The sequence below is a fragment of the Anomaloglossus baeobatrachus genome, chromosome 5, assembly GCF_048569485.1.
Source record: "Anomaloglossus baeobatrachus isolate aAnoBae1 chromosome 5, aAnoBae1.hap1, whole genome shotgun sequence".
NCBI lineage: Eukaryota > Metazoa > Chordata > Amphibia > Anura > Aromobatidae > Anomaloglossus > Anomaloglossus baeobatrachus.
In genome coordinates this window covers 123,027,887-123,041,305 of record NC_134357.1, presented here as the reverse complement: position 1 = coordinate 123,041,305, position 13,419 = coordinate 123,027,887, and the positions used below count along the sequence as shown (strand labels likewise).

The window sequence follows — 13,419 nt, the reverse complement described above, 5'->3', positions numbered from 1 at the left end:
GCTATATATATACTTCATGCAGCATTTGCTTGGACCTGTCCCGCCCACAGCCATGACTCAGTCATGGGTACGGGACTGCAATAGACCAGGTGAGTGCTGCTGAGAGCAGTTCTGCTATTTATATGTGAGGCCGCATGGCACATTTTATAAAAATATTTTAGTGTAGGACTGCTTCAAATGAGATTTGCCGTGACGTGGCGAAGCAGCTCAAGAAATTGCAATTTTTTGCCAAAAATCTCAAAAAAAATTTTTATAATGCAGTTTGGAATATTTGATGCCTTAGTGCACATTGGTGCTGGCTCTTTGTTGTTTCTTTGTTGAATTGGTCGGTGGTTGACCTCCACCTTGCTATGCACCCCAATTTGGGATGTATTCCATCTGTATAGATTTTGGCGTTTGGTGACTGTTCACATTGGGTCATCAGGCTTTGTCCACAGGCTATATATATACTTCATGCAGCATTTGCTTGGACCTGTCCCGCCCACAGCCATGACTCAGTCATGGGTACGGGACTGCAATAGACCAGGTGAGTGCTGCTGAGAGCAGTTCTGCTATTTATATGTGAGGCCGCATGGCACATTTTATAAAAATATTTTAGTGTAGGACTGCTTCAAATGAGATTTGCCGTGACGTGGCGAAGCAGCTCAAGAAATTGCAATTTTTTGCCAAAAATCTCAAAAAAATTTTTTATAATGCAGTTTGGAATATTTGATGCCTTAGTGCACATTGGTGCTGGCTCTTTGTTGTTTCCAGTCATACATGAAGACTAATTTTCAAACAGTCTTGTTTACTGATGAATGTCGAGCAACCCTAAATGGTCCAGATGGATGGAGTAGTGGATAGTTGGTGCATGGCCACCATGTCCCAACAAGGCTGCGACGTCAGCAGGAGGGTAGAGGAGTCATGTTTTGAGTCAGAATCATGGGGAGACATCTAGTAGGCCCCTTTAGGGTTCCTGAAGGTGTTAAAATTACCTCTGCTAAGTATATAGAGTTTCTGACTGACAACTTTCTTCCATGGTAGAAAAAGCAGAAACGTGTCTTCAGAAGCAAAATCATCTTCATGCATGACAATGCACCATTTCATGCTGCAAAGAATACCTTTGTCATTGGCTGCTATGGGCATAAAAGGAGATAAACTCATGGTGTGGTCACCATCTTCCCCTGACCTCAACCCTATAGAGAACCTTTGGGAGTAGCATCAAGCAAAAGATCTATGAGGGTGGGAGGCAGTTCACATCAAAACAGCAGCTCTGGGAGGCTATTCTGACATCATGCAAAGAAATTCAAGCAGAAACTCTCCAAAAACTCACAAGTTCAATGGATGTAAGAATTGTGAAGGTGATATCACAGAAGGGTTCCTATGTTAACATGTAACTTAGCCTGTTAGGATGTTTTGGATTTGTTGATGTTGTTATCAGGGTCGGGCCAGATGAAATAGATGGCAAATGTAAACTATCCATCAGAAAGAATGTGATCTATAATTCTCTATCTATAACTGTATTATCTCAATATATTCTAAATGACTAGTATCTTCCACTATATGATTACTGTATGTTAGTAATATCAGTCATTGTCTTTGCACAGTGATATTTTTTTATTAAGGGTATGAGTTACCCTTTTACTCATTATGCATTGTTTGCGCTGTGAGAAGCTGCCATGTGGAAATGAAGACTATTGGTCCAGTGGACGTAGAATGGAGATGATGATGTGGCTACATTCCTTAAAGACATGGACTCCGTTCTACGTCCATTGGTCCAATAGCTTTCATTTCTGCATGGCAGCTTCTCACAGCACACACAATTGATAATGAATAAAAGGGAAACTCATGCTATTACTGAAAAAAATATCAGTCCTGATGCTGGCAGGTTAACAATGCAATTACTTTTATTCTTCCATCTACAGTCTTACAGCAACTCTGGGTAGATGGCCAAAACAAGATGCCCCCAGTCCACTAGATCCCAAACCAGGACATGTAGTTTCATTACCGCCATACCAGGCAGTACTCTCTCCCAACTTTTAATTGGCCCACAGCTTTTGTTTTTCTTGCCAGCAGTGTCTGCAGTCGCACGGTATGCTCCTCCAGATTCCACAACCATAGCATGTGTATCCACGCAACAAACCCCATCCCCTCATCAGTGTCCTAAGTGCCACAAACTGCCCCCCGGGATCGAACTTGGTCCATGAGAAACACCACCTCATGTTAAGTGTGCATTGCTTGAGGTATTTTCCTGAGGCCGAGAGTCTCACCGGGGCTTCATGGGAGACCCTTTGTAGTGATGGCTCTACTGGGTCTAATATTACCATCCACATAATAAGACTAGTGGCTGGAGGACAATGGCTTAATATAGGCCCCTGTGACACTAACAAAAGAAATGGAATGATTGCTTTACTGTAATTACCAATCTTGCGCCTGGCCTTCTTTGTACAGAGCTGGCGGAAAGTATTGGCACCCCTGCAATTCTGTCAGATAATACTCAGTTTCTTCTTGAAAATGATTACAATCACAAATTCTTTGGTATTAATATCTTCATTTATTTTGCTTGCAATGAGAAAACACAAAAGAGAATGAAACAAAAATCAAATCATTGATCATAATAATAATAATAATAATAAAGTTTATTTATATAGCGCCAACATATTCCGCAGCACTTTACAATCCGGTGGGGGTTGTATAGATAAATACAAAACAAAATAGCACATAATTCAACAGCTACAGTAGGAATGAGGGCCCTGCTCGAAAGCTTACAATCTATGGGGAAGAAGGGGGACACAAGAGGTGAAGCACAATGGTAGATCTGGCTGGCTATTGTTATGCTAGTTAATTAGTTACACATAAAGATGAATGATCTGGTCTTTTGACAGTAACCTTTTGGATTCCCTTACGTGCTATTGGTTGCATGTAGGTCATTTCACACAAAACTCCAAAAATAGGCCAGACAAAAGTATTGGCACCCTTAAGCGGGCTTTACACGCTACAACATCGCTAATGCGGAGTCGTTGGGGTCACGGAATTCGTGACGCACATCCGGCCGCATTAGCGATGCCGTTGCGTGTGACATCGATTAGCGATTTTGCATCGTTGCAAAACAGTGAAAAATCGCTAATCGGCGACACGGGGGTCCATTCCCAATTATCGTTACTTCAGCAGTAACGAGGTTGTTCCTCGTTCCTGCGGCAGCACACATCGCTGCGTGTGACGCCGCAGGAGCGAGGAAGCTCTCCCTACCTGCCTCCCGGCCGCTATGCGGAAGGAAGGAGGTGGGCGGGATGTTACGTCCCGCTCATCTCCGCCCCTCCGCTGCGATTGGGCGGCGGTTCAGTGACGTCGCTGTGACGCCGCACGGACCGCCCCCTTAGAAAGGAGGCGGTTCGCCCGTCACAGCGACGTCGCCGGACAGGTAAGTATGTGTGACGGCTCTGGGCGATGTTGTGCGGCACGGGCAGCGATATGCCCGTGTCGCGCAACAGATGGGGGCGGGTACCCACACTAGCGATATCGGGACCGATATCGCAGTGTGTAAAGTAGCCTTTAGCCTAATACTTGGTTGCACAACCTTTAGCCAAAATAACTGCGAACAACCGCTTCCGGTAACCATCAATGAGTTTCTTACAATGCTCTCCTGGAATTTTAGACGATTCTTCTTTGGCAAACTGCTCCAGGTCCCTGAGATTTGAAGGATGCCTTCTCCAAACTGCCATTTTGAGATCTCTCCACAGGTGTTCTATGGGATTCCGGTCTGGACTCATTGCTGGCCACTTTAGAAGTCTCCAGTGCTTTCTCTCAAACCATTTTCTAGTGCTTTTTGAAGTGTGTTTTGGGTCATTGTCCTGCTGGAAGACCCATGACCTCTGAGGGAGACCCAGCTTTCTCACACTGGGTCCTACATTATGCTGCAAAATTTGTTGGTAGTCTTCAGACTTCATAATGCCATGCACACGGTCAAGCAGTCCAGTGCCAGAGGCAGCAAAGCAACCCCAAAATATCAGGGAACCTCCACCTTGCTTGACTGTAGGGACCATGTTCTTTTCTTTGAATGCCTCTTTTTTTCCCTGTAAACTCTATGTTGATAACGTTTCCCAAAAAGTTCTACTTTTGTCTCATCTGACCAGAGAACATTCTTCCAAAACGTTTTAGGCTTTCTCAGGTAAGTTTTGGCAAACTCCAGCCTGACTTTTTTATGTCTCGGGGTAAGAAGTGGGGTCTTCCTGGGTATCCTACCATACAGTCCCTTTTCATTCAGACGCAGATGGATAGTACGAGTTGACACTGTTGTACTCTCGGACTACAGGGCAGCTTGAACTTGTTTGGATGTTAGTCGAGGTTCTTTATCCACCATCCGCACAATCTTGCGTTGAAATCTCTTGTCAATTTTTCTTTTCCTTCCACATCTAGGGAGGTTAGCCACAGTGCCATGGGCTTTAAACTTCTTGATGACACTGTGCACCGTAGACACAGGAACTTTCAGGTCTTTGGAGATGGACTTGTAGCCTTGAGATTGCTCATGCTTCCTCACAATTAGGATTCTCAAGTCCTCAGACAGTTCCTTGGTCTTCTTTCTTTTCTCCATGCTCAATGTGGTACACACAAGGACACAGGGCAGAAGTTGAGTCAACTTTAATCCATGTCAACTGGCAGCAAGTGTGATTTAGTTATTGCCAACACCTGTTAGGTGCCACAGGTAAGTTACAGGTGCTGTTAATTACACAAATTAGAGAAGCATCACATGATTTTTCAAACAGTGACAATACTTTTGTCCACGCCTTTTTTATGTTTGGTGTGAAATTATATCCAATTTGGCTTTATGACAATGTTGTTTTTTTTTTTTTTTCATTGAAGACAAATTAAATGAAGATAATAATACCAAAGAATTTGTGATTGCAATCATTTTCAAGAAGAAACTGAGTATTATCTGACAGAATTGCAGGGGTGCCAATACCTTTGGCCAGCACTGTACATAAGAACCAGCTCGCTGAAAGGTTCGCCGTGACATGGCTTTCATGTAGAGGTAGGCTTGCCCTGTACCAGCTATGTCCTGTACTCTGTGTGTTATATTAAGTACTGATTACAAATGTTAATATGTTATACTGCTAGGTGGGTGCTAGTTCCAGATACAGTAGAGAGCGGGACTGTCACCAAAGGCGCCACCTAGTGGTTCGGCTAGATAGCAACAGAATTAAAGAGATTGGGTTAAAGGGTGCAAGGGTCAGTCAGAGAACCCTGAGGTAACCTTGAGAGGACCAAAGTCTACGGCTCACCATGGTGGGCTTAGAAAGTCATTCGGCTGGAGAGCCACCGGGGCCCAGAATTAGATGAAGGTGAGCGGAGTCATGGAGAATGAGACACAGGTCCCTGAGCTTGAAGATGAGATCCAAGATAGTGGTGGGGTACAGGTTGAGAGGTAGTACCCCACACTGAGAGGAGGGAAGCAAAGGAAAGCCATGTGTGTCATAATGGTGAACAATAAAGTGAACTTTCTGGTTGGCTAGTGTGATGTGTGTTACTGTTTACGACGATGACCGCTAGTGGGGTGACAGATACCGGCATGAAAACTTCAATAAGTGTTGTGCACCCCACTCGAGGTCCCATACACACTCAATGGCTCCTAAGCAAAGAAGTGCGGGGCCCGGGGCCAGCATCTTCCTTCAGTGGCCTTATACAGTCTGATTTGAGTGGTAAACTAAGAACCTCATGTTCAGCTTGGTTAATTGTTGGCTAACAGCTCTAGATCAATGTATGATTTTTTGATGTGCGGTCCATGTCTTTTTCTACAGCTCTGGTAACAAGAGACCAAGGGTTAATTCTGTCTTTCTCTCTCTTCAAAGCCCTATATTCTATATAAAAAAAAATACAAAACAACAAAAGAAAAAAATGAAATAAATATGAAAAGAACTTAAAAGGGAAAATGTTTTGGAATGTTTTTGTTCTTTTTAAAGGGGTATAAAAATAAAAACTTTTTTTATTTAAAAGCCTTTTATATGTCAGACTGCACAGGATATAAGGGTTGTTTTGAACATAAAACAAGGCTGAGTGCTGGCTTAGTGGTTTTCAGAAGACTATATTACTAATGGATAAAGACTCTGGCTGATGTCCCTTGAGTTCCCTTGTCGCCAAGGGTATTCCTTGTACGCTGCACTCAAAGAGGGGAAATGAACTGTTTTTCAATGGAATTCCTTAAAAAGTCATTTATAATAATACAAATATGTAAAGACATTAGAATTCAGTGAATGAAATGGAAATATAGTAAAAATGTATAAGATGCAGAAACTGCCAGGATTGACACATATATTTGCTTTATAATCTGTGTGCACATTTGCAAGCCTGTGCATCTAAAACCATTGGTATGCAAATAGTATACAAACCAGAAAGTTATAATCAATAGTGATATTCTTATATAAAATTAATTGGAGCAATGTGTAGGTTTCTATAATATACTGCATATTGTTTTTTAATTGAAAGCATATCCGTTGTTTTCATTTTTATTTTATAAATTAATAGTCCACATGAAAATAAGCAACTTTTTTAATTTCTCTTATCCTAAAAATCTGCTCCTCTGCCAGAATTGATCAGTCACTATCAAAATTCTCAATTCTAAGGTAAAATCTGTATTCATTGAAGACTTTCCCATTACTGAGATAGGAGATGACAGTTGTTCCTCATGAGATTCTATGATGATGGGAGGTAGGAGCTAGAAGACAAGGGAGGAGCCAGAGGCAGAGGGAGGAGCTTAAGGCAGACCTACGCCCCTCCCCCTCTTCTAACTACATAGAATTTTATCAGTAACAAGGCCATTCTCTTTTATTTCAACGCAAGGGTTTTATGCATGATACCCCTCTGCACCTTCCTAGCCTTCTACCCTATAGTTCAGTATTATGGCTTTTGAATGAGTAATCAGCCATAATGTTAAGCCTGTATCATGCTTGTTTGGATTTGCTGTGGATGGAACAACAGGCTATACTTCACCAATAACTATATATTTTTACTATAGGAGAAGAAAAATTAACCTACACATTATCAACCAGCCAAATGGAAGCCATCATCAGAAAATTTTCTGTTGTTTAACCCTTTTACAATCTATGATGTATATTTATGTCATACATGGTCTCCTTGCCTTTGATGCAGGATCAACTGCTGTGTGAGCTCCTGTGGTGACCTGGGCTGACCTCATGAGGTTATCTCAGGTGACTACAGTGCTTCTGACAGCAGGGTAATAGAGAGCTGTGGAAAGAAAGCGCAATAGCGTCTTACCCCAATATGGAAGGGGTAGAAACGTAAAATCAAACTCACCTATAGCGGTTGTGCCAGCTACAACCCCTATTAACACATGTGAAAATCCAGGTCAAAGGCAGCAGTCCCAGGTTTGGCTGATAACAGAGAGTAGTAGAAGAAGGGTTTTCAACACCGCGCCAATGACCCAATCGGATTCAGAAGGAGATTAATGCTTCTTTATTTTCATGCACAGGTCAATGCGTTTCAGGAGTCTCAGCTCCCTTCATCAGGACAACAGGTAAAAAAACCCATCAAATCTCTGACAGCAGTGTGTGAGACTGCAGGGACAGCTCTCCCAGCCAATGGGGAACATTCTGTTCTTCATTGACTGAGACAGTGAGTATGGATTGTCTTGGAACCCCCTTATTGGATTACGCTGGACCCAGATTAGGGATTTGCCGCTACGGATTATATAGGACATTTTTTTTTGTAAAAACTTATAACAAATTGGTGAACGAGGGCTAGTTGGGGGGGTGTTTATCCAAATAAAATGTATTTTCTTTTTCATAACTACTGAATTAGTAATGGGGGTATCTGCTAGATGCCCAACCATTTTTAATACCAAGGAATAATGTCAGATGGTAATTTACCACTGACATCAATTCAATTTTTACCCCATTTGCTACCACATTAGGGCAACAGTAAGAGCCGATGCGAATCGCTATGATTGGCGCATATAATGGATGCACCACCTCTGGGGCGGCTGTGGCCTGCTATTTTAAGGCTGGGGAGGGCCCAATAACCATGGGCTTCCCCAACCAGAGAATACCAGACCACAGCTATCTTCTTTACCTTGGCTGGTGATCCAATTTGGGGGGACCCTACTTTTTTGTTTTTAATTATTTATTTAATTTTAAATAAATAATTTAATATAACAGTGAGGGTTGACCTCTGTTTTGAATTACTAGCCAAGGTATAGCTGCCAGCTGTGGTCTGCAGGTTGCAGCTGTCTGCTTCACCTTAGCTGGCTAAAAAATTAAGGGGGACCCCATGTCATTTATTTTCTTTAATATTGAATTTGGGGCTAAAAAACAAGACTAATCACCCTTTATTTCTATATATCTTTCTACCTATCCAGCTATCTATCTTTTTAGCTTTTGATTGTATGTAAAGCTCCATGTTAAAAATGCACGTCCATGTGCGGTCCGTGTGTTGTGCTTTTTTCTCGCACCCATTGACTTGTATTGCCGAGATACAGAGCCACTTGCAGCATGCTGCGATTTTCTCAGCAGGCAGAAGATTTCAGAGATAAAAGTAAAAGATGTGCTCTGCTCTATTGTCACAGGGTATGAAATGAAAGACCAGGGGCTCCCTCAGACTTGAGGCCCTGTGCTGTCCCTTAGCTCAGAGGTAGGCTTGCTGGTAGCCAGGACTAAGCCCCCAGTGTAACCTTACCTCCTGTCTAAGCCTTGATCTTACTCTCCCTCTCCTCCATCCTTGGGGCAGGCCGGAAACACAGTAACAAAACCCCACAGAAATGACATGAACAAGGGAGAATGAAAACTTGTACACACTGCACTCAAACACAAAGGAGAGACTATACGTGTACAGGGGAATAAAGAAAAAGGAAAAAAGAAAACACGCAATAGGGGAAATTCTACACCACTCAAAATAGCAACTACATATCAGCACAAGCTGGATCACCACAAAGACCGGAATTGCTGGAGCTACGTGGAAGCTATAATCAGTGGTGATTAGTAAGATCTAGAATCATATACAGTGCCTACATGTAGTATTCAACCCCCTGCAGATTTAGCAGGTTTACACATTCGGAATTAACTTGGCATTGTGACATTTGGACTGTAGATCAGCCTGGAACTGTGAAATGCACTGCAGCAAAAAAGAATGTTATTTCTTTTTTTATATTTTTTTTAAATTGTGAAAAGTTTATTCAGAGGGTCATTTATTATTCAACCCCTCAAACCACCAGAATTCTGTTTGGTTCCCCTAAAGTATTAAGAAGTATTTCAGGCACAAAGAACAATGAGCTTCACATGTTTGGATTAATTATCTCTTTTTCCAGCCTTTTCTGACTAATTAAGACCCCACCAAACTTGTGAACAGCACTCATACTTGGTCAACATGGGAAAGACAAAGGAGCATTCCAAGGCCATCAGAGACAAGATCGTGGAGGGTCACAAGGCTGGCAAGGGGTACAAAACCCTTTCCAAGGAGTTGGGCCAACCTGTCTCCACTGTTGGGAGCATCATCCGGAAGTGGAAGGCTTATGGAACTACTGTTAGCCTTCCACAGCCTGGACAGCCTTTGAAAGTTTCCACCCGTGCCGAGGCCAGGCTTGTCCGATGAGTCAAGGCTAACCCAAGGACAACAAGGAAGGAGCTCCGGGAAGATCTCATGGCAGTGGGGACATTGGTTTCAGTCAATACCATAAGTAACGTACTCTACCGCAATGGTCTCCGTTCCAGACGAGCCCGTAAGGTACCTTTAGTTTCAAAGCGTCATGTCAAGGCTCATCTACAGTTTGCTCATGATCACTTGGAGGACTCTGAGACAGACTGGTTCAAGGTTCTCTGGTCTGATGAGACCAAGATCGAGATCTTTGGTGCCAACCACACACGTGACGTTTGGAGACTGGATGGCACTGCATACGACCCCAAGAATACCATCCCTACAGTCAAGCATGGTGGTGGCAGCATCATGCTGTGGGGCTGTTTCTCAGCCAAGGGGCCTGGGCATCTGGTCCGCATCCATGGGGAGATGGATAGCACGGCCTACCTGGAGATTTTGTCCAAGAACCTCCGCTCCTCCATCAAGGATCTTAAGATGGGTCGTCATTTCATCTTCCAATAAGACAACGACCCAAAGCACACAGCCAAGAAAACCAAGGCCTGGTTCAAGAGGGAGAAAATCAAGGTGTTGCAGTGGCCTAGTCAGTCTCCTGACCTTAACCCAATTGAAAACTTGTGGAAGGAGCTCAAGATTAAAGTCCACATGAGACACCCAAAGAACCTAGATAACTTGGAGAAGATCTGCATGGAGTGGGCCAAGATAACTCCAGAGACCTGTGCCGGCCTGATCAGGTCTTATAAAAGACGATTATTAGCTGTAATTGCAAACAAGGGTTATTCCACAAAATATTAAACCTAGGGGTTGAATAATAATTGACCCACACTTTTATGTTGAAAATTTATTAAAATTTAACTGAGCAACATAACTTGTTGGTTTGTAAGATTTATGCATCTGTTAATAAATCCTGCTCTTGTTTGAAGTTTGCAAGCTCTAACTTATTTGCATCTTATCAAACCTGCTAAATCTGCAGGGGGTTGAATACTACTTGTAGGCACTGTATAGGAAGGAGATGGCTGTGATTGGTAATAAGCAACCTGTGCTCCTACCAGAGCTCCCCAGGTCAGCAGGAATTAACTCCTGCAGGACTGAGGAACAGAGCACATGAAACAGCCGACGCCCAGCTCTAGCTGAACAAATAGGAAACATGAGGTTGCCTGTCAGGCTCTGCAGTGTGACCAGAACCTGACGCCACCATGACAGCTAATGAGTGTGGACCTGAACACTGCGTGACATCTATTGGTTAACATTGATGTGAGTGCAATACCATGTTTTCTCGCATTGCACGCACACATTATATACACATATGTGACTGAACCTTTAAGAACAGGATTTTCTACTGAATTTATCCAGTTTACTCTCAGCTTTCATTGGTCTAAAATTTGTAAAATGCTGCATTTTCTTTATGTTTGTTATAAATGTTTTTTCTGTGTCGCAGCAGGAGAGGATGGCATAATAATAACATCATGTTATACAACATTTAATGTCTACAGCAATTACTTTACCCAGTACAAACTAATTCAATTAATTTCACTAAAACAATGTAATAAAAGTGTTTAATGTAGATGAGTAGATTATAATCTAACATATCCTTCATCACAGAGATACTAAACAGAAGCCTACCTTTATGATTTAATGATTTTACTATCACATTTGATTCTTTTTTTTCTTGTCGCTGATAATTTACTAAATAATATCAGTATGGAACATTTTCATATCAGTTGGCTGATTTTGTCTTCATCACCTCCTGGTAGAGAACCTTTGAAGCAGCCATTAACCTTTTGAAGCACTATCTGTATTTCCCATGGGTTTACCACCCCCTCCAGCCTTTGAGTACACAACAGCGTCTCATCTTCATTACCTGCACAGCCTACGGATAAGGTCTTCAGAGCGTCGTCCTATTCGGTGTGGGAAGTCTACCTTTTCAATGCCTTTTAACACCATGTTATAAATCTTGATGGGATCTGTTCCAGAGAATGGAGGGCTAAGAAAACCGAAAAGAAATGTATAAAATATTATACTCTTTCAAGGCAGACATTATAAAAAGCATTTTTAATGCTAACCTATAGCTGCATAATTTTTACACAAAAATGGCAATGGCATCATGGACAGTCGGTTCAGCTTCATGGGGCCATGCAGCTCTTTGCTCAGTACATGTTTTGTGTAATTTCTTACACAGAACTCTACTGGGTTTTATCACCTCAGATGCAGGACATTGGGGGCATCCAGTGCTTAGTGAATGCATTTATATATTTACTTAATTCTGGGCATCTTTTTCTAACTCATCTATGTAAGGACAGTATGTGGCATTTTCTTTTATTCTTCCTTACAGGTAGAATGTACTGGTATTTACAGATATTGCATTTTTTTATTCTTCCTTACAGGTAGAATGTACTGGTATTTAAAGATATAGCTCTGTGTACCAGTACATTCAAGGTAAAAAAGATCAAAATTACAAGTCAGAGATCTCTTCCATAAAATTACTAACAAATACGGGTGCAAAAACAATTACAATAAATTATTTTTCTAATACACATTTTTAAACCAACGTTCCAGACTAGTAAATAACATGTCATTTTTAGTGTTCCTGTAATTGTAACAGCCTGTACAAGACAGGGTAACTCATTATTTATAGTGATGAGAAAATGGCATACATAAAAACTGATGCAATTGTTTGTTTCTTTTTTAGCAAACCATAATATACAGTAAAATTAATATAAAGCATAAATATGCAAAATTAAAAATTCCACTTTTATATCTCTTAGCTAGAGTTGGTCCAAATTGATTTGCATGACTCGGGCCATCTGCCATGACAGTTTTCTGGAGGCTGGACAGGAGCCCTGAGAACCACCCTCTATCGGGTGGCTCTCCTTTTTAATAGCCAGCATAACGTGCTGTAAACATTGTGATATGATGGACACGTGACATCGCACCAGGCCGGGTGATCAAGACAAAAGCAGTGGATGTCATCAGTGAAGATGCAGTTCTCATGACTCCTATGGCCAAATAAGTTGTTGAGGTCAATTGGCTTTATTATACAAATCAATTCTCATTAGCTCTAGTAGTAGCACAATACCAAGATCTTATATAGCAATATAAAATAAGAAGTTTTGATTGTTATAGCTATGAGTATGGGAAGGTGAAAACAAACAACATTTTTCCGACCATCTGAACAGTTGCAATTACCAAAACTTCCATCATTCCAGGGATGAAGTAACAATCTTTGTGGCATATAGTTGCATTTCTGCTTCAAATATGGTAGGGCTTTTTCTTTTTTCTTTTTTTGGGTGGGGGTGTAATATATATATTTATGTCATTCTTACATAGATATTTAAGGTATATATTTAAGCACCTAATGTGCATATGTATGTGTATATTTATTATAAATATGTGTATTCAAGAGGGGAATCACAGGGGCGCACTTGGCTGTCAGTGTTTGCCCCTCATTTGTAGAAAGTCATTGATTACTTTTCTGCATGGTTGTTTAGGCTATCGGAATCCGTGTTGGATATGTGTTATGATTTCCATGGCAACTATGTCAGTATTTTCTATATGTTAATTCTGGTAATGAAATGTCAAACAGGCTCAGGAAAAAATTCTTATAAAAACTATAAGCGGATCACACATATTGCAGCGTTGTCAACACTTGAGTGAGGCGGAGATGCAATATCTGAGTAATCTTATGAAGACTGCCCAAACAAGCTGTACATAAGATTAGATGACTTATTGGAATAGATCTTAGCTCCAAATTTGCATATTAAAAGTTGTACCATTTTTTTTAATAAAGTTTATTAAAATAAACTTTGTTTAATAAACAAAGTTCATTCAAGTAAACATTTTCAG

General features: G+C 41.4%; 1 protein-coding gene across 1 annotated transcript in view; it reads right to left on the bottom strand.

Moving 5' to 3' along the window:
- LOC142310954 (cGMP-dependent protein kinase 2-like) overlaps positions 1-13,419 on the bottom strand; it is a 321,185-nt gene that overhangs the window by 42,734 nt on the left and 265,032 nt on the right. The window contains exon 16 of the mRNA XM_075348830.1: positions 11,438-11,560. Coding sequence (XP_075204945.1) covers positions 11,438-11,560 — 123 coding nt within the window. The remainder of the gene's footprint in view (positions 1-11,437; positions 11,561-13,419) is intronic.